Here is a 17,761-nt window from a genome sequence, read left to right as displayed (position 1 = left end):
CTATCATAATATAACTAGATTGTTACGCGCGCTCTGATTGGCCAAAAACCAATGAACTATTTAAGGAATGGATCATAAGTAGCGTGCATCCATCGAGTTATGGATGCACGCGGGAGGTTGCTAAGCACGAAGAAAAGCGTAAGAGTGGCACGAGGCGAAGCCGAGTGACACTCTAGCTTGTTAAGAGTTCTTTATATTTTCTCAAGTGCGTCTATATCGCCATGGGGGAGCGCTTGTTAATTATCAGTTAGACGACATAAAAGCGCGCGCCCATGGCGATATAGACGCACGAGAGAAAATATAAAGAACGATTAACAAGCGAAAGAGTGGCACGAGGCGAAGCCGAGTGACACTCTAGCTTGTTAAGAGTTCTTTATATTTTCTCAAGTGCGTCTATATCGCCATGGGGGAGCGCTTGTTAATTATCAGTTAGACGACATAAAAGCGCGCGCCCATGGCGATATAGACGCACGAGAGAAAATATAAAGAACGATTAACAAGCGAAAGAGTGGCACGAGGCGAAGCCGAGTGACACTCTAGCTTGTTAAGAGTTCTTTATATTTTCTCAAGTGCGTCTATATCGCCATGGGGGAGCGCTTTTTTGTCGTCTAACTGATTTATAATATGACCAAAAATCTACCGTGCGACCCATGGGCAAATAGTTCATAGGCATTTCAGCCAATCAGAGCGTGCGTTATATCACCCATCCCGCTCGTGCGCGCGCTATTGACGCCATCGGGTTTGAAAATTTAGAGAAAAAAGGCGAGCGTCCGTTGAGATCAGCGTGCGCGAGCGTGCAGCCCATGGGGAAATAGTTCATTGGTTTTTGGCCAATCAGAGCGCGCGTAATAATCTAGTTATATTATAATCGTTCTTTATATTTTCTCTCGTGCGTCTATATCGCTATGGGCGCGCGCTTTTATGTCGTCTAACTGATAATTAGTCACTAAATAGTGCTATTTGTCAGTATCAACTTTGTTTTTATTACATGGTTTGACTGCATGCGCTCTACTGTGCAGTTGTTTGTGGGACAAGATATTGATTCCACTCGGAAAACTGCTGCAAATGGTGATTGGTTCGCTATTATCTGAGGGAAAATTATGAATTCATTCTCAGATCAATTCAAGATTTGTTTTCAAGGCCTTTGTAAGGCTTTCAAGACTTAGAAGAGGTAACTTAAAAACTATCCAAACATTATTAGAAAGCAATCCTCTCAGGCCAGCTGAGTTGACTACATTCTCGAAAGGAATTATGGGTCAACTTCCTTTTGTTAACATTTCAGGAGTTCTCAGTGGTTGAGTAGAATGTAGATTTCTCTTGTCAAATGGAATTGTGCCTGATGACTTCGACCAGCATTTACGATCAATTTAAAGAATGAAGAATTCATACATGATGGGTTCTCTTGGAAGAATCAAGGAAATATGCTAATCAAAATACGGCGTCGAATCCTCAATTCTGATTGGTTGACCTTGAGTTTGTTCTGAAGAACAGCTCAGCTGGCTCTATTGTCCCAGAAGACGTTGAGTAATCTAGATAACGGATTCTATAAATAACGACTTCGAGCCGAGAGAGAGCATCTTCTTTACTCACACAGACGGTTCGATCATGGCTAAGATTCATTCAATCCTGGTCATTTTTGGGGTACTTTTGGGATGTTTAAGGTACTATTTTGCTTTTTTTTAACGATTAATTCTTTATTTCAAATCTAATTTTCTGCGTTCGGCTGTCGATAAGTGTTTTACAAGCTTTCTCATCATTGATTTGACACGTACATAGCCCATCAATATATTACACTGTGTTTTCTCTAAAGATTGATAACTGATAAGAAATCCATAATCCAGTTTTTGAATTGAATGCTCAGGGTTAGCCTTGGGTTAAGGATAGCCTTGAATGTTGTACAAAATTAAATATTTTTTGTTATTCAGTTATCATATATATGATAATGAAAAAATTAATGACGATCGAGAGGCGAATAAGAAAAACTTGGGAGAAAAAAAAAAGTTACAGATGGGATTTCAACACACGAACTTCCCGCGTAATCTAGTCGGACACTCTAAACACTGAGAAGTCTAATCTTGAGCTACGGTCGCCTATTGCTTATAGTGAACTGCAATCCAGCAGTTACTGTAAAATATGTACTGTGATCCAGCATTAACTAATTATGTCAAAATTGTGTCTATACCTCCCTAAATGCCTTGTGAGAAGGAATTATTTGGTTGCATGTTACACCATAGCCGCCATGTTGGTTGAGGATAACAAAGCATTCCTCATTAGCTTCCCTTCTTAAATCAACCAACATAGCGGCTATTTCGTCGCTATTTCTATATCGAGGGATTTTCAGTCATGGGGTTTCACCCAAAGGAAATGAGACATATATAAATGATGATAATGAAAAAACTAATCCTTATGATCAGACTCAGGTTCGTGGACGGTTCTGATAACATTGGATCAATATGTCAGACACTTTGGAACGCAGATAGCAACAGTCTCGTTAGTGGGGTGGACTTCCAGCTGAATCTACAAAACCAATTACCGTATTCTAACCGATATGATATGGCCAGCAGAAAACTGTTCTATCGCGTGAATGAACAGAAGCTGAAATCCCCTACGTTTGTAGCATTCAAAGGTATGATGAATTGAATTGCTTTAGCTTTACGATTAATTTTATAGTTATGCACCGAATCAAAATATGGCAACTTATATGTATAGGAAATCGCACGATCTCGAGTACATTTCAGAATTTATAGGTTTGGACGAGCCTTTAGGGGAGTTCAATTTGAGAACTTTCAAAACATCACGAGTATCTATAAATTCCCAATTGTCAAGAAGATGGTGTGATTTTTTGCTAATAACACACTTAACAAAATTGAGCAACGTCATGGACTTTACCGAGTACAATTTGGGATTTAACTGTATTCCTCTTGTCGTCCAATCAGAATCGAGTAATTTTGTTGAGTGTGTTATAAGAATAACAAAATTCCTGGACTACCTTGCCCTTGCCCTTGCCCTTGCCGTGAACAAAAGAACAATAGTCATTTAAATTGGTCGCTATATTTCGATTTTTTTTGTGTATGTCTTTTATGCAAGAGGTTTTTAGATTTTGATCTTTCTTTACAGCCATTCTCAATCATACGCGTCCTCTTGCGATTGTTTCTGTTGCGACGAAGAAGATTTTGGTGGACGTCAAAACACAAAGTTATAAGGGCACGTGCCTATATAATGTCATGGAAAAGCCTTGATTGACGTCCACCAAAAGCTTCAACGTCGCAACAGAAACAATCCTAGAGCGGCGCGTGTGATTGAGAATGTTTGTAATTCAAATTAAACAAACAACAACTACCATCTCAAACGGTTGGACATTTGATTGAACGGAGGCCCAAACCTAGCAATTCACTTGGTCGCGTAATTATGAGAAAGGGTTTTTAAACTCTCTTTACATTGTGGCTGCCATATAAAAAAGCATAAAGAGTTTAAGCGAAAAGTAAGGATATCATACCAAGGCTACTTGTCCCCCCTCCAAAACACCATTGCCTGGATGGGGAAAATTAGGTGAAGGTTGGAAAATGAGATCCTGGCGTCTGAGAACTAAAATAACATAACCCTCTCATTTTCTACTAGGACTGCGTTCATAATGAATGGCAGGGGGGAGACAGGTGAAAATTTGAAATGTCCAGAATAATTCTTAACACCCCTCTTGAAGTCATGCAAAATACGATCCCCCCCCTAAGCAAGGCTTGTAGTTTCTTCCAAAAATTGTGCATCCCCCCCCCCCCCATTTTTCTGATAAAAATTTGCCCATCCCCCCTTTTTCCTACCAAACTTTTCCCGATCCCCCCTCAATTTCACCTGCCCCCCCCCCCCCCCCCCCCGCCACCCCCCCCCCCCCCCCCCCGCCATACATTATGAACGCAGCCTAGAGTGATTTTACTTGGCCTGCGAAAAAAAAGTATGCCTAATACAAACTAGTAGACAATAATTTCTCTGTTTTCTGTTGTTTTACTTTAAATGTGTATTATCAAACTCATCAATAATTCATGAGGAAAACACAACAGAAATCACGACCGTGAAGAGTGTTGTAAATCTGATATAAAACTGTGTTCATTTGCATAAACTTTAAGTTGGATTTTCTTGGCCAAATTCACTTTAATTTTAAAAATTTTAGTGAAACACAAAGGAACTAACCTACACGTTTGATTCGTGTCCTTGTTGTATCAGCTATACAATCACTCGGCTACGCCTCGTGGTTGTATATCTGATACAACACGGCCACTCATACTGTATATATTACTTACTTCACACCAACTGTATTTGCTTTTGCCATGTATTACTTTTCAAGCTCTACTCAAGCTACTTACAGTCTTACACACACCCACTACTTCCCTAAAAGCATCAAGTACCAACATACATGATATTGCTGGGTTTCAATCAGTTGATAAAAGTCTTTGAATCTCATTATCTGCTTCAAATGGTGTCAAACACTGACCACCATGTGCTGTCAACCAGAAAAAATTCTAGAGCGGTTGTACTTCGCCCGCGAAAGAATAGTCAACGTAATACATGGTAGTAGACTCAAATGTTATTGTTTTCTTTTATTATGCTTTGACTGTTAGTCACTAAATAATACAACTTTGTTTCACCGGCGAAAAAAAAAACAAAAAAAAACCTATTGAAAACTTGCGATTCAGCTGATGAACGCGAGACACATGAAATGACGTCAAGTTAAACCCAGCTATCGATATAACACTGAGAATCAAACAGCTGAGCAGTTACAGCAACATTAGCAGATAGTATGGACCTGGAAAAACAGTGCAGCTTTGTACATTTACCCTTCATGTTACTTTGAGCGTAATGTTTTCCCGTTTTAGACCACATCTTTCACCAGACTATCAAAAATTCTGTTTATCGGTTGCAAAAACTCTAAAACAACGGAAGCAATTCTATTTTCGAGAGAATGCACATGGTTTTACAGTGCGACTACATCATCAAGGCCTCCCAAACAAATATTTAAATCGAATTCACAAATCACATTTTTAACGCTGCATAACAGATGAATTAGTGAATTCTGGGTTTTAAACTGTTTCTTGTTCACTTCTGATCATACACACACTCGTATAAAGTAAAATATATGACTTTAAAGAGGAAAATGTTAAAATTTGTACAGATTTTATTGTTTAAATACTCAATCGTGATTGGCTAATTTGTATGAAAATTTGTCTGGGTGGCCTTGGTTGGTGTAGTCGCGCTGTAAATAGGAAAAGTCTATAAAAAATAAAATAAACAAAAAATAAAAATAAACAAAAGCAAAAAACACAATCAAAAAATCAATATGAGGACTGCATAGACTAAAAAAGGGCACCCTCTCTAACCAGTTCATAATAGAATATCGTGAACTAGCTGTGTTTAAGACGTTATTTATTTTACGCGTTACTGATTCTTAGCTTTGCTTGATAACTACGTCAGCAAGACTGGAATAACCGAGTCCTCGTCAAGCCAGGAAGCATCAGAAATTTCCAGATTTCTTACAGCTATCATGGGTACTAAACCGATCAAGGCACTTCACAGATACTTGGTTTCACGAGGAAAGGCGCCAACCAGTGAGGTATTTAGAAATATCATAGGACAAAAATACTATTTTACACTCTTTTTCGATAGAGCGTTTTTCGCATGACTATGAAACATATGGTACTGACTTACGGTATATGCCGGTAACATTGAAATGGCTTCCCATTGTCTTTCTGTAATTCATTCAATCACTACGGTGTAATAAACGTTTGACTAACCCTAATGACGTTTCATACATAAACTACCAAGTTCTTTTTCAAAATCTTACGGCTTTTCATATTTAAATGTATAAACTCCTAAAGGATTGTCTCCTGGTTCAACAGCCTATCCTTGCATGGAGGCATAACACTAATGTACTAACAAATCCGTTATGATTGTAAGCTGCACGGCTGCTAACAGTGCATTAATATTCAGCTCGTAAAGTCCTACACTGGTCAAATGTAAACGTTGTATAAATGCGCTACATAAAAACCTTCAATTATTATTATTTAAGAAAATACCAAGACAATAGTGGAAATTAGCAAAACAAAAAAAATCTACAGGTATAACACGTCATCGTGCTCGAGGTCTATTACGGCTACCCGGCAAGATAAGGTACCGACAGGAAAACGTAAGGTACAGAACGACAACGAATTTGCCGTATCGTTTCTAACTCATACGAAAACCGCTGTAATATCTCAGCATCGTGGCCGTGACGTTCTTAGTGAACATCGATCAAAGTGCTTCTATTTACTGGATGTCGTAAGGTACATTTATTGAAATAAGTATATAAATATGTGTACTACTAAAACAACTAACACGAATGTCCATATACCACCCACAGTCTTCATTCAAACACGCCCTCAAGGTCATGTGGTTCTACTTTTACCGTCGCAAAGCATATCGGGATTCATCAGGATTTGAACACGTGTTTCTGGGTGAAACTAAAACGAAAAATGGCGCCACAGAAATAACTGGATTCCACAACTGGCTTCAGTTTTACTTGGAAGAAAAACGAAATTCTGCGAATTATCATGGGTTTTTCAAAGTCAGGAAATACACTGCGGTAAGCAGCGTTTACCATTGAAATTTAACCCGTGAAATAAAAAATAGAGTGAAGTCACTTAATCTGTGAAATAAACTAAAAATAGAGTGAAGGCATTTAGCCCTTGAAATAAAAAAATAGAGTGAAGGCACTTAATCTGTGAAATAAACTAAAAATAGAGTGAAGGCATTTAGCCCTTGAAATAAAAAAATAGAGTGAAGTCACTTAATCTGTGAAATAAACTAAAAATAGAGTGAAGGCATTTAGCCCTTGAAATGAAGAAAATAGAGTAAAGGCATTTAGCCCGTGAAATAAAAAAATAGAGTGAAGGCACTTAATCTGTGAAATAAACTAAAAATAGAGTGAAGGCATTTAGCCCTTGAAATGAAGAAAATAGAGTAAAGGCATTTAACCCGTGAAATAAAAAATATCGAAGTGTAAAAATCAAATATGAGAAAAACGAATGTATATAGGGTCTACTAGAGTACGAACACTAAAAGTGTGCAACATATATAGTACTAAATAATGTGAAATTGTGCTAATTCTATCGTTTTCTATAATGTAATTAGTGCTATTTAATTCTAAATAGTGCAAAGTATTGCACGCTTTTAATTTTTGATAATGTATGATAATAATCTAATATCTATTTCACGGGTTTAATGACTCTACTCTATTGTATAGTGTTAGCCTTGGCTGCCGATAAATGATGGTAACAGGACTGAATGGAGACCAATTCGGTCTGTAATCATACGAGGGATTTATTCTATTTTTGTTAGCAATGGTACTGAGTAAAACATGCACAACTTCAACAATACAAACACTTTGAAATTGCATGTACAAACTCTAAGCTAACCCTGAGCAACAGAGAACTCGAAACTGGATTATTTCACAAAAAGCCATTTGAACGTCTGATTATTGTATCGCAGTAAACCAATCGAATGCGATTTTTTTCGTTAGAAAGCTGAGAAGGAACTGGGTGTGAGTATGCATTCCAGCATGTAACCTTTCTGATCTTGTTCTTTCTACAGCCTGTTCAGCTGAAACTGCAACTTTCTTGGCACAACTATCTGAAACCCGTGACAAGTTTCTTTCTCGGCACCATCCCCGAGTTCGAGATCGGCCTCTACACGGCTTGTTTTGTCCTAAGACCCAATCTCAAGTGTACTTGTAATGTGAATGGTCAGACGATAGCTATTCAGAGCTATACTCAGTCCACAAGATATGTTGGATCAGCTTTCCCTGTCATTTAAGGAAACAGAAAATTCGTTCTAATCAATTTTAGTGCGATTCTATTAAACACGTAAAACAGAATAAAGTGCTAACATTTAATGCATTAAAAGCCAGGGAGTAAATTGGCCATCATTTCTATATCCACATTTGGTGAGCTTACCTTATTTGGAAGTGAACCAAGTTTTTTTTTTTTTCATTTTCTTTCGCCATTTAAAAGCTTTAGAATTTCGAAAATGTGAATCAAAACTGCAGATATTACATCTTGAATCTAGCTTAGAAACCTTGTCTTTGACAAAGGAAGCCCAAAACGTCTAAAGCCAAAAAGAAATGGCAGCATACCATTTATCCGTGAAAAGACCTGGTAACAAATTGCAAAAATTAGTAAGTTCAGAAGACCTCAGTAGACCGCAGACCTACAAACCTTTTAACTGATTTGTGCAATTTTGTCTGTTAACTTTTTCACGGATATATGGTATGCACTCTACTAAATCTAGATTGTGCTAAATATTCTAAAATATTATAATATTCGGAGTTTTAGATCATAGAGATTATAATGTTGAATCTAGGAGAAAGTGCATCATTTAACACAAAATCAATTATTTAATAACCATTTGTATGGGAAACTGTGTTGGATGGCAAAGCTTGTCATGCAGCACATTTTCATCCCATACGAATATTTATAAAATATTCGATTTCGTAATGAATGTCATTTCTCTTATGTTCATATTATGAGCTAAAACTTTGTCTTCTTACTATTATCGAAGAACTCTTTCGATTTCTGATGTTCATTTTGACACAGATTGTCATTTTAAGGGGATAAGGTCATGTGACCTGTTCTTGCAAATGGCTTATTGACAGCAAGAAAAATAAGACATTTTGGTTCTTTTTTATTTTATTTTGGTCATTTTTTGACATTCTGTTTTGTTTTGGACATTCTGTTTTGTTTTTTACATTCTTCGCTTTCCAATCGATCGCCACGATTGCTGAAGATGTGTTTCCATATGATCGCTAAAACACAATGGTAATCGCAGCGATGAAATGAAAACTTCAGGCATAATGATCACATGACTTACATCACTATGCCATTACTTCCGGCAACAACGCCACAGAAGCACTTCTTAAATTTAACAGCTGCTGACTTTTCGCTATTGTGTAGTCCCAAAAAATATCCATACCCAATCCACGGAGGAAATTACAAATTCTGGAGGGGAGGGGGGCCAGAGAAAAAACAAAATTGGAAGTTGCTGGAGGTAGGTGAGTTGCTAGAGGTACGGGTCCTTTTACAAATTCCATTCGTGGTGGGGGTATGGATGTTTCCTGGAACTACACTTCTTCGATGCCACTTTGTGTTTTCAAAGCTTTTCTAAGGCTTTCGAGACTTAGGAGAGGTAAAAAAAACTTAAAAACTAGCCAAATACTGTCAAAAATTAATCCTCTCTGTTGCCCTAGAAGACGCTGGGATTATCTTAATAACGGACGATAGTATATAAATAACGACTTCAAGCCGAGAGAGAGCATCTTCATCATTTACACAGGCGGTTCGATCATGGCTAAGATTTGTTCAATCCTGGTCATTTTTGGGGGACTTTTGGGATGTTTCAGGTATTTTGATTTTGTTTTTAACGATCAATTCTTGATTTCAAACCCAATTCATGACAATGTTGTGTTTTTATCTTTATTTTTGGCGATTTTTTGATCTAACGCAAAATTGTGCTTTGTTGTTCTGGTGCTTAATTCAGAGCACGTCTTAGAAGATAACCGTTCTAAAGTGACGTTTTATAATGGCGGATTTATTGCGATTGGCTTCGAAACTTCACTGCGATGTTGTTTGTCACGTTCGCTGAAACTTGAAATCGCAAGCGTAAACTACCGGCAATAATACAGCAAGAGATAGCTGCGTATGAACAACCTTAGTTTAAATGTCACAGTCTATCCACGCACAGGAAATTCCACACTCTTTCGTTAACTAAAACTTTATCGAACCCAATCCGATTGATGTACTATCGTCTTTTTTCTCAGTCTACTTTTGGTTGATATCATTAATGAGTGTTTCCCAACTTTCATGATCATCGACTCAACACTTATGTATATAATCTATCAAGAGATCAAACTGTGACTCGACTATTGCTCTAAGATTGATTTCTAAAAAGACGAAATCAATAATCCAGCTTCGAATGCTTTGTTGCTCAAGGTTAGCCTTGAAGCCTTGAATTTCGTACGCGATATATATTTTTTAGTGTGTTTTTGGAACCCTTTTAGTGGAGCTATTAGTGTTTGCCAAGCTTTCTGATCATTTACTTGACATGTACATTATCTCTAATTCTAGGGATTACTAATTAAGAAATCCATGATCCAGTTTCGAATTCTTTGTTTGCTAGGTTAGCCTAAAATATTAGCCTAGAATGTACAAAATACTTTTTGTTTCAGTGAGGGTCCGTGGAAAATTTAAGTGCTCGTATCGTTGAAGTTCAGTCAATTTTTTACTTTACCGTTGTTTGTTCATATTGACACCGAAATGAGAAAAAAAACTAAGTTAATGAATGTCCCGATTTTGATCAGCCCAGAAGTTGTTTGAGAGTCAGCCCAAACTTGTAATTGTATCCGAAAGCGAGAAATTGAGAATTAGACAAGAGGTAACTTACTTTGCACGATAATTGCAATGGTCTTTGAAGAGTGATTTTTACTGAGCATGCGCGATGAAAATCGCATAATGAGGTCATAATGCGAAGTATAGATGAGGAGAATAGACAATTTTTGATTCTTTTTTCTATTTTTTGTTTCTATCTGTAGGGAAATAATTATCAGTTAACATGTGGGCCTTAATTTTCCCTTAGCCAGAGAATTTAAAGGACTAAACCCTCAAGGGAAATACCCATCCAAATCCACTCAAATGATACGGAAGTTACGATACCGGAGCCCATGACACGCAGCGGGTGCAGGGAAAGCGCCAGCAGCGCACGCTGGCTATGTTCCCAAAAAAATATAAGGGTTCATCCATGGCTAAGATTCGTTCAATGCAGGTCATTTTTGGGGGACTTTTGGGATGTTTCAGGTATTTTCATTTTGTTTTTAACGAACTAGTCGTTGCAAATTGCAAGTAAAATGCTGCGAGTAGTTTAATACGGGACAACGGTGATCTGATACTGAGATAGAAATACAATATTAAAATTTTTTTATTGAAGTGTATTTATTAACGTTTGAAGGAGATACGGAAATATATGTGTAAAAGCATGAGCAAGAGGACAACAAAAGCGTCATGTAAAAACTAGCTTAAAACAATAATAATAACAGCTACGAACAATAACTATAAGTATAAGTATAATCAATATCCGATTGGTTTGATATAGTAGTTGCCTCAATGGGCGATTGGCTTGGTTTTTGTTTGCACCATTTTGCGAAGACCAGCGAGCTCTATCAGGTCGAAAAGTCAATGACAACGTCTCGGTATGTGGGATGATTTGCCTTTCAAGGGCACTCAAGTGCATGGCATCTCCCTCGGCAAGGATTTGATCTACGGTGGCGGTGTTCCAGCATTCGATTGGCAAACTCATAAAAGAACACTGTCTTCCTCGTCAAACCCCACTAAAGTTTATGTGACCTTGATGAATGCTTCCAGTTTTGTGTCCAGATTTACTCGGAGGAACGACAAGAGGGGCTCTGGGGCGAATCATCGTGAGGCAGGCAATGACAGAAAATCGAGATTTTTCATAGCATCCACAAAGGCACACAGGGATCCCAATCGTCAAGATTAGTGTCGCTGCTCGCCTGCTGGCTCGCAGCAATAATAGCAGTGCAGGCTTGCTATGTTCCCAAAAAAATACCTACCCAAAAAATTTCACAACTCAAACTTTTTTTCCGAGAACGAATATGAGATATAAGTATGATGATGAATAAATAAAGATAGTTGAATAAGAAAGAACTTGGGAAACAATCCCAGATTTAACAAATAGACATCAGTTTTTTATGTGTCTGTCCTTTTATTGACAATAAATTGCGTCATCACATTGGCAAAGTAGTTAGTGTGTGTGGATACTACTTTGACAATGTGATGACGAGATTTATTGCCAATAAGAGGACAGACACCTCATAAAAAACTGAGGTCTATTTGTTTTTTACATTAACAAAAACGATAAAAACTTCTCATTTTTATTGATCAAAACAACTAACGGAAAGAGCGCGCTCGTTGACGTCAGCTTTATCTGTATGTCCTCTTATTAATGATAAAAAATAACCAATCAGCGCGCGAGAAATTCGTAAGTTTTTGTAAAAAGGAGACGACCTTCCGTAATCTAGTCGGACATTAAGCCACTTTGAACCTAATCTTGAGCTACGGTGGTCTATGGGTTATTAGTTATGTAAACTGCAATCCAGCAGTTACTCTGACATACAGTCCTTTGACTAAACGTTGTCGTTTGCCGTCGGCTTCATCCCTACGCGCCTAGACCGAAAAGGATCATGGGGATAATTAATTCACAGTTACTAGCTGCCGCATATGTTATCTAACACGTCTGGAGCTCGCTGTTTTTGATCACATTTAATTTGCTAAAACCATGCCTCCAGCATACAGCGAAAATTTAAACTGGCGAGCAGTTTGGATGACGCTAGATCTGGGTAATTTACCCGTTATCCTTTTCGGTTTAGGCGCGTAGGGATGATCCGATCAACGACAAAGTTTAGTCAAAGGACTGTATATATGTACTGCGATCCAGCAGTATATGTACTGCGATCCAGCAGTATATGTACTGCGATCCAGCAGTAGAGTGCACGCACTAAAACCGTGAACATTAAATAGTACTAATTAGTACTATTTCATACAGAATCCTTTGTAATGATGTAATGGAGCTTTGTTTTCTATTGTTTAATTATCACTATTTAGTGCTAAAAATTTAGTGTGAGCACTCTAACTATTAGTATAGGAAATCGCACGATCTTGAGTACAATTCGGAATTTATAGGGACGAGTGATGGATTGAAAGTTTTCAAAATTGGACTAGCCTTTCGAATTCGAATTGTACGAGAAGAATGTACGATTTTTTGTTTATAATACACTTAAAAAATTGAGCAACTTAATTGGGACTCTACAGAGTACAATTTGGGATTCAATTGTACTTCTGTTGCCCGATCGAGTAATTTTGTAGAATGTATTATATGTGTTGAAATCTGATCGTTTTCGAAATAGTCAAATACCGTTGTGGTTATTGATCAAAGCCTTCATCTACTTCAAGATTAGTCTCATTTCAGGGTCCAGAATATTTATAAATACTAGCTGCTGGTAAATAATGCACTTCAATACGAAATCGAAGTTTACTTTGTATAACAGATACCTTCCTTTATGATTGTGAGAACGAATATAAGTTACTACGTATCATAATGAATAAACGAATTTTCTCATCAGCGTCAGATTCGTGGACGGTTCTCATGACATTGGATCAATATGCCAGACACTTTGGAACGCAGATAACAACAGTCTCGTTAACGGGGTGGACTTCCAACTGAACCTGCAGAAACAGTTACGGTATTCTAACCGATATGATATGGCCAGCAGAAAACTGTTTCTTCGCGTGAATGAACAGAAGCTGAAATCCCCTACGTTTGTAGCATTCAAAGGTAAACCGTTTTAGATTTACGCTTATTTTTCGCGCTCATATCGGAACTATACGGTACCATGCGAACGTGGTACGAACACTCATTCCTGAAACCGCTCTTTGGGGAGACTGAAACGAGTGACGCATGCGTATTGGACATTCCACGCTTGAACTTGTTCTGTGAATATTTCTCATGTAAAGGCGGAATGGCATTTCATTTTCGTTCCGGAAGGAACTCATTACAGTATCAGAACACAAAGCAATTATTTTTTTAATCTTTGATTTAAAAAACCTACATCACTTGAAAATCACTTCCGGTATCGCTATTACTGGTCAACAACATATTGTTGACCACTAAGATCCTTTGCCGGGGAAACACCTAATCTTGTTCTCGATCACGTGATGCCTTCTCGCCCAATCAGAGTAGGAGAAAAATAGACTTTGACAGCTGCTTTATAACAATAGCAAATACTATTAGACCTTGAAAAACACCCTTCTTCATTTCTTGCCTTCCCAGGGATTGTTTGTAAATAAGATCTTTAACAGCCATCTCATTATTCCCTGAGGATGGACTAATTAGTCCAAAAGCTTGGATCTCAATAAATTTCTAAACGCTTCATCATGTTAGCGATCTCTCATGTACCTCTTACCTTGGGCGTAATTTTTTACCATTTCAGACTACGTCTTTCTAGATTATCCTTTCTATGTTTATCGGTTGCGCATGAGAAGACGCATGAACACGGATACAACTGAAACAGAAACATGGTTTGAAATAGTAAAAGTCTGAAACTAATATAAAAAAATAAAATAGAGTAGAAAGAGCAGAAGACTGAAAATGAGCAACTTTCTTCACTCAAAAGACTAGAAAAGGGCACCCTCAAAGAATACCCGGCCCAAAAAAGAAGATCGTGAGCTAGATGTGGTTATTCACGTAGTATATTATATATGTATTTTACGCGTTACTGTTTCCTAGCTCTGCTTGATAACTACGTCAGGAAGACTGGAATCACCGAGTCGTCGTCAAGCCAGGAAAAATCAGAAATTTCCAGATTTCTTACAGTCATCATGGGTACCAAACCGATCAAGGCACTTCACAAGTACTTGGTTTTACGAAGAAAGGCGCCAACCAGTGAGGTATTTAGAAATATCATAGAACAAGAACGATATTTTATAATTTTTCTCATAGAGCGTTTTATTTTTAACTGACTTATGTTATATCAGTGCCAGTATTAAAATAGCTTCCCATTATCTTATAGTAATTCATCCATTCAATACGTGCAACAGTCCCTAATCCTAATGACTTTATATACCTATTCTATCATAGCCTGCGTAGCGGTTCTTAAGAGGGGGAATGGGAATGAGGGAAGGGGAGGGGGGATGGACAGAAGTAAACAGAATTGATTTGGACTGTTTTCAGAACGTTTTCTTCTTCTATTTGAGTACGGTTTTACAGGCAATTCGATAAAACACGGGCTTATATTTTACTTCGACACTAATAAGCCAGTTCCTAGTTTAAGAATCGTTTCTAGTGCGCATGCGATTTTATCCCGAATTTCTCACCTTCTTTTGTCTAAACTTTCTTTTGTTTACAATTAAACAAAAGGTGAGAAATTCGGGATAAAATCGAATTCGTGTTTTGAATCACGAGTTTTCACGTTTGGTGATTGGATAGTTTTGACTAGTAAATATATTAATTGATTGGAGGCGGAATACGTTGAAACAATAGAATGATTGCAGGCTCACCCTCTCCCACCCCAATCCCCTCCCTCATCCCCATTTCCCCCTTCCAAGAGGCGCTACGCAGGCTAATGCTACCACAATCCTTTTGGAAATCTCTTTCCACATTCAAATACTAAAACATGCAATTTCTTTGAGAATATCAAAAAAGTAGTGAAATTATTATAACAAAGGAAAAAAAAAAACAAAAAACAAAAAAGCAAAAACTAAAACAAAAAAAAGCAACAACAACAAAACAAACAAACAAACAAAAAAACAACAACAAACAAACAAATAAAAATTAAAAAAAAAAAAAACTAGCGGAAAAAATTCTGGAAGTTTGGGTATAAAAACGTCATCATGTTTGAGCTCTTTTAAGGCTCCCCAGTAAGATAAGGTACCGCTACAGAACGACAACAAATTTGTCGTATCGTTTCTAACTCATACGAAAACTGCTGTAACATCTCGACATTGTCGACGTTACATTTTTAGTGGACATCCATTAAGTGGATGCCGAAAGATAAATTATTAATAAGAGTACATAAACAATTATACCACCAAATCAACTAACATGTATGTCCAATACCACCCACAGTCTTCATTCAAACACACCCTCAAAGTTATGTGGTTCTACTTTTACCGTCGCAAAGCCTATCGGGATTCATCAGGATTCGAACACGTGTTTCTGGGTGAAATTAAAACGAAAAAACGCGCCACAAAAACATCTGGATTCCACAACTGGCTTCAGTTTTACTTGGAAGAAAAGCAAAATTCTGTAAATTATTATGGTTTTTTCAGAGTCAAGAAAAACACGGCGGTAAGCATCGTTTATCCTTGAATTAGCCATCCGAGACTTAGGGAAAAACCTCGAAATCGCATGGCAGTGCATTTTAGGGCTGTTTTATGGGACAAACTTCCAAGATGGCGTCTGTTTCGCAGCCCCACAATGCACAGCAATGCCAAATTGACCCAGTTTTTGTAGCGAGTACATCAGTTTGACCAACAGTTTTCGTCATATCTTGGTAAATGAGGTCATATCACGCTAAACAATCGGAAATTGTTAAATTTATATCCCCGCATTGCCATGTACTGTTTTCATTTTTGCGCTTTGTTCGAGACAACTGCCGCATATCAAAGCAATTAGTAGAGTACGCAAAGGTACATGGGAACGGTATATTTGCCCAAGAGGTACTCCCTTTGTCCAAGTGGTAGAGGTGATCAGTGGTCGGTTTTCAAACTGAACTGAAGTCTTGTTGATTTGAACCCCTAAAAGGTACGTCCATTTATGACAGAAAGTGACTGTACATACCATTACCGTTTAAGCAGTAACTGGAAAACTTTTTTCTTCTGTTCTTTATTGTTGGTCCAACAAAGAAAATATATAACAATTGCCCCTAAAAGGTACTGGGTCATGTTACGTAACATACTTTCGGGTCGGAACCATTAAAAAATTTACTTATTAAAAAAGGAAATATTTTCAACCCAAAAAGGACCACCGATCCCCCCTACCACTTGGAAAAATATAGTAACTCCTCGGGTTTATTTGATAGACGGTATATAGTCAATAGACCAGTTTCGAATTCCAAATTACCGCTGTGTTCCTTGATTACAGACTCATTTGCACAGGGTTAGCTTCGAATCAGAGTTCAAATATTCACAAATACCAACAGAAAAGTAAAGAATGCACAACTTCAACAACACAAACATTTTGAAACTCGACGGACCTTGACTGGAACACGTGAATATTCTGCACAAACTCGAGGCTAACCCTGTGCAAATGAGTCTGTAATCAAGAAACACAGCGGTAAATTTGGAATTCGAAAGGAGTCTATTTACCTTTCGCTTTTACCGGTACATTCTAAATACACCCCTACCAGCACGTCGGAATGCAGCTCAATTTGGAGGACATAACAGTAGGTTGCCAATTCTCAGGATATTGAAATTCTTTTGTTTTATCCTCCAAATTATGCTGCTTTGACGTCACATGAAAGATCTCTATTCCACATTCAAGTGATTTTCGTAATCCAGACCCTTCTCACGATTGAGTTGGTTTTTTGGTTAGCTGAAAATGGTATGGGTGCGAGAATACAATCAAGTAACCTTTTCTGATCTTGTTCTTTCTACAGCCTGTTCAGGTGAAACTGCAACTTTCTTGGCATAACTATCTGAAACCCGTGACAAGTTTCTTTCTCGGCACCAGTCCCGAGTTCGAGATCGGTCTCTACACGGCTTGTTTTGTCCTAAGACCCAATCGCAGGTGTACTTGTGCTGTCAATGGTCAGACGATAGCAATTCAGAGCTATACTTACTCCAAGAAATATGTTGGGTCAGCCTACCCCATTGTTTAAGGAAATATCCTCAAGCGTTAGAGCGATTCCATTTAAACACTTATCTTGAAGTCTATTTCAAATTTGACAAAATTTTGACCCCTAATTCCTTTCGGTCATGTTATGATCTATCTCACATCTTCCTTGTCTTCTACCATCTTTTTAGAATTACGTGTAAACGAACTAGAGTAGAATCGCTTATCATATTGACAAGTTAATTGAACACGCTAGAATCTGTCTAGAAAATAAAGACCTATCAAAAAGAAATTGTTTTGTTTTCTCTCTCTCTCTCTTCTTTTTTAGATTCCTTTCTACAGG

The 17,761-nt window shown here is 37.7% G+C and overlaps 2 protein-coding genes across 4 annotated transcripts; both read left to right on the top strand.

Annotated features, from left to right (window-relative positions):
* The first annotated feature begins 1,500 nt into the window (after window positions 1-1,500).
* LOC116303178 (uridylate-specific endoribonuclease B) lies at window positions 1,501-7,938 on the top strand. Its single transcript, XM_031712677.2, has 5 exons — window positions 1,501-1,661; window positions 2,415-2,626; window positions 5,439-5,599; window positions 6,386-6,607; window positions 7,615-7,938. The coding sequence occupies exons 1-5, from the start codon at window positions 1,606-1,608 to the stop codon at window positions 7,834-7,836; spliced, it is 873 nt and encodes a 290-aa protein (XP_031568537.2). The 5' UTR covers window positions 1,501-1,605; the 3' UTR covers window positions 7,837-7,938.
* A 1,208-nt stretch (window positions 7,939-9,146) lies between these two features.
* Window positions 9,147-17,710, top strand: LOC116303190 (uridylate-specific endoribonuclease B). Of its 3 annotated transcripts, none has more exons than XM_031712686.2 (5): window positions 9,147-9,418; window positions 13,211-13,422; window positions 14,374-14,534; window positions 15,712-15,933; window positions 17,243-17,710. In XM_031712686.2, exons 1-5 carry the CDS (start codon window positions 9,363-9,365, stop codon window positions 17,462-17,464), a joined length of 873 nt encoding a protein of 290 aa, XP_031568546.1. In that variant the 5' UTR covers window positions 9,147-9,362; the 3' UTR covers window positions 17,465-17,710. The 3 variants fall into 3 exon arrangements, with proteins under 3 accessions (XP_031568546.1, XP_031568545.1, XP_088882742.1); XM_031712685.2 differs by lacking the exon at window positions 9,147-9,418 and adding an exon at window positions 10,794-10,868; XM_089026616.1 differs by lacking the exons at window positions 9,147-9,418; window positions 15,712-15,933 and adding an exon at window positions 10,794-10,868.
* The last annotated feature ends 51 nt before the right edge of the window (window positions 17,711-17,761 follow it).

The sequence above is a fragment of the Actinia tenebrosa genome, unplaced genomic scaffold, assembly GCF_029948245.1.
Source record: "Actinia tenebrosa isolate PJP-AT-01 unplaced genomic scaffold, QUT_ActTen_1.0 PGA_scaffold10__47_contigs__length_13832649, whole genome shotgun sequence".
Taxonomy (NCBI): domain Eukaryota; kingdom Metazoa; phylum Cnidaria; class Anthozoa; order Actiniaria; family Actiniidae; genus Actinia; species Actinia tenebrosa.
This window is presented reverse-complemented; position numbering and strand designations above follow the sequence as displayed.

Coding starts and splice junctions, on each gene's coding strand:
- LOC116303178 (XM_031712677.2), top strand. CDS start 1,606: ATGGCTAAGATTCATTCAATCCTGGTCATTTTTGGGGTACTTTTGGGA. Junction 5,600..6,385: donor GAAAGGCGCCAACCAGTGAG/GTATTTAGAAAT, acceptor TACCACCCACAG/TCTTCATTCAAACACGCCCT. Junction 6,608..7,614: donor AAGTCAGGAAATACACTGCG/GTAAGCAGCGTT, acceptor TTCTTTCTACAG/CCTGTTCAGCTGAAACTGCA.
- LOC116303190 (XM_031712686.2), top strand. CDS start 9,363: ATGGCTAAGATTTGTTCAATCCTGGTCATTTTTGGGGGACTTTTGGGA. Junction 9,419..13,210: donor GGACTTTTGGGATGTTTCAG/GTATTTTGATTT, acceptor TTTTCTCATCAG/CGTCAGATTCGTGGACGGTT. Junction 15,934..17,242: donor GAGTCAAGAAAAACACGGCG/GTAAGCATCGTT, acceptor TTCTTTCTACAG/CCTGTTCAGGTGAAACTGCA.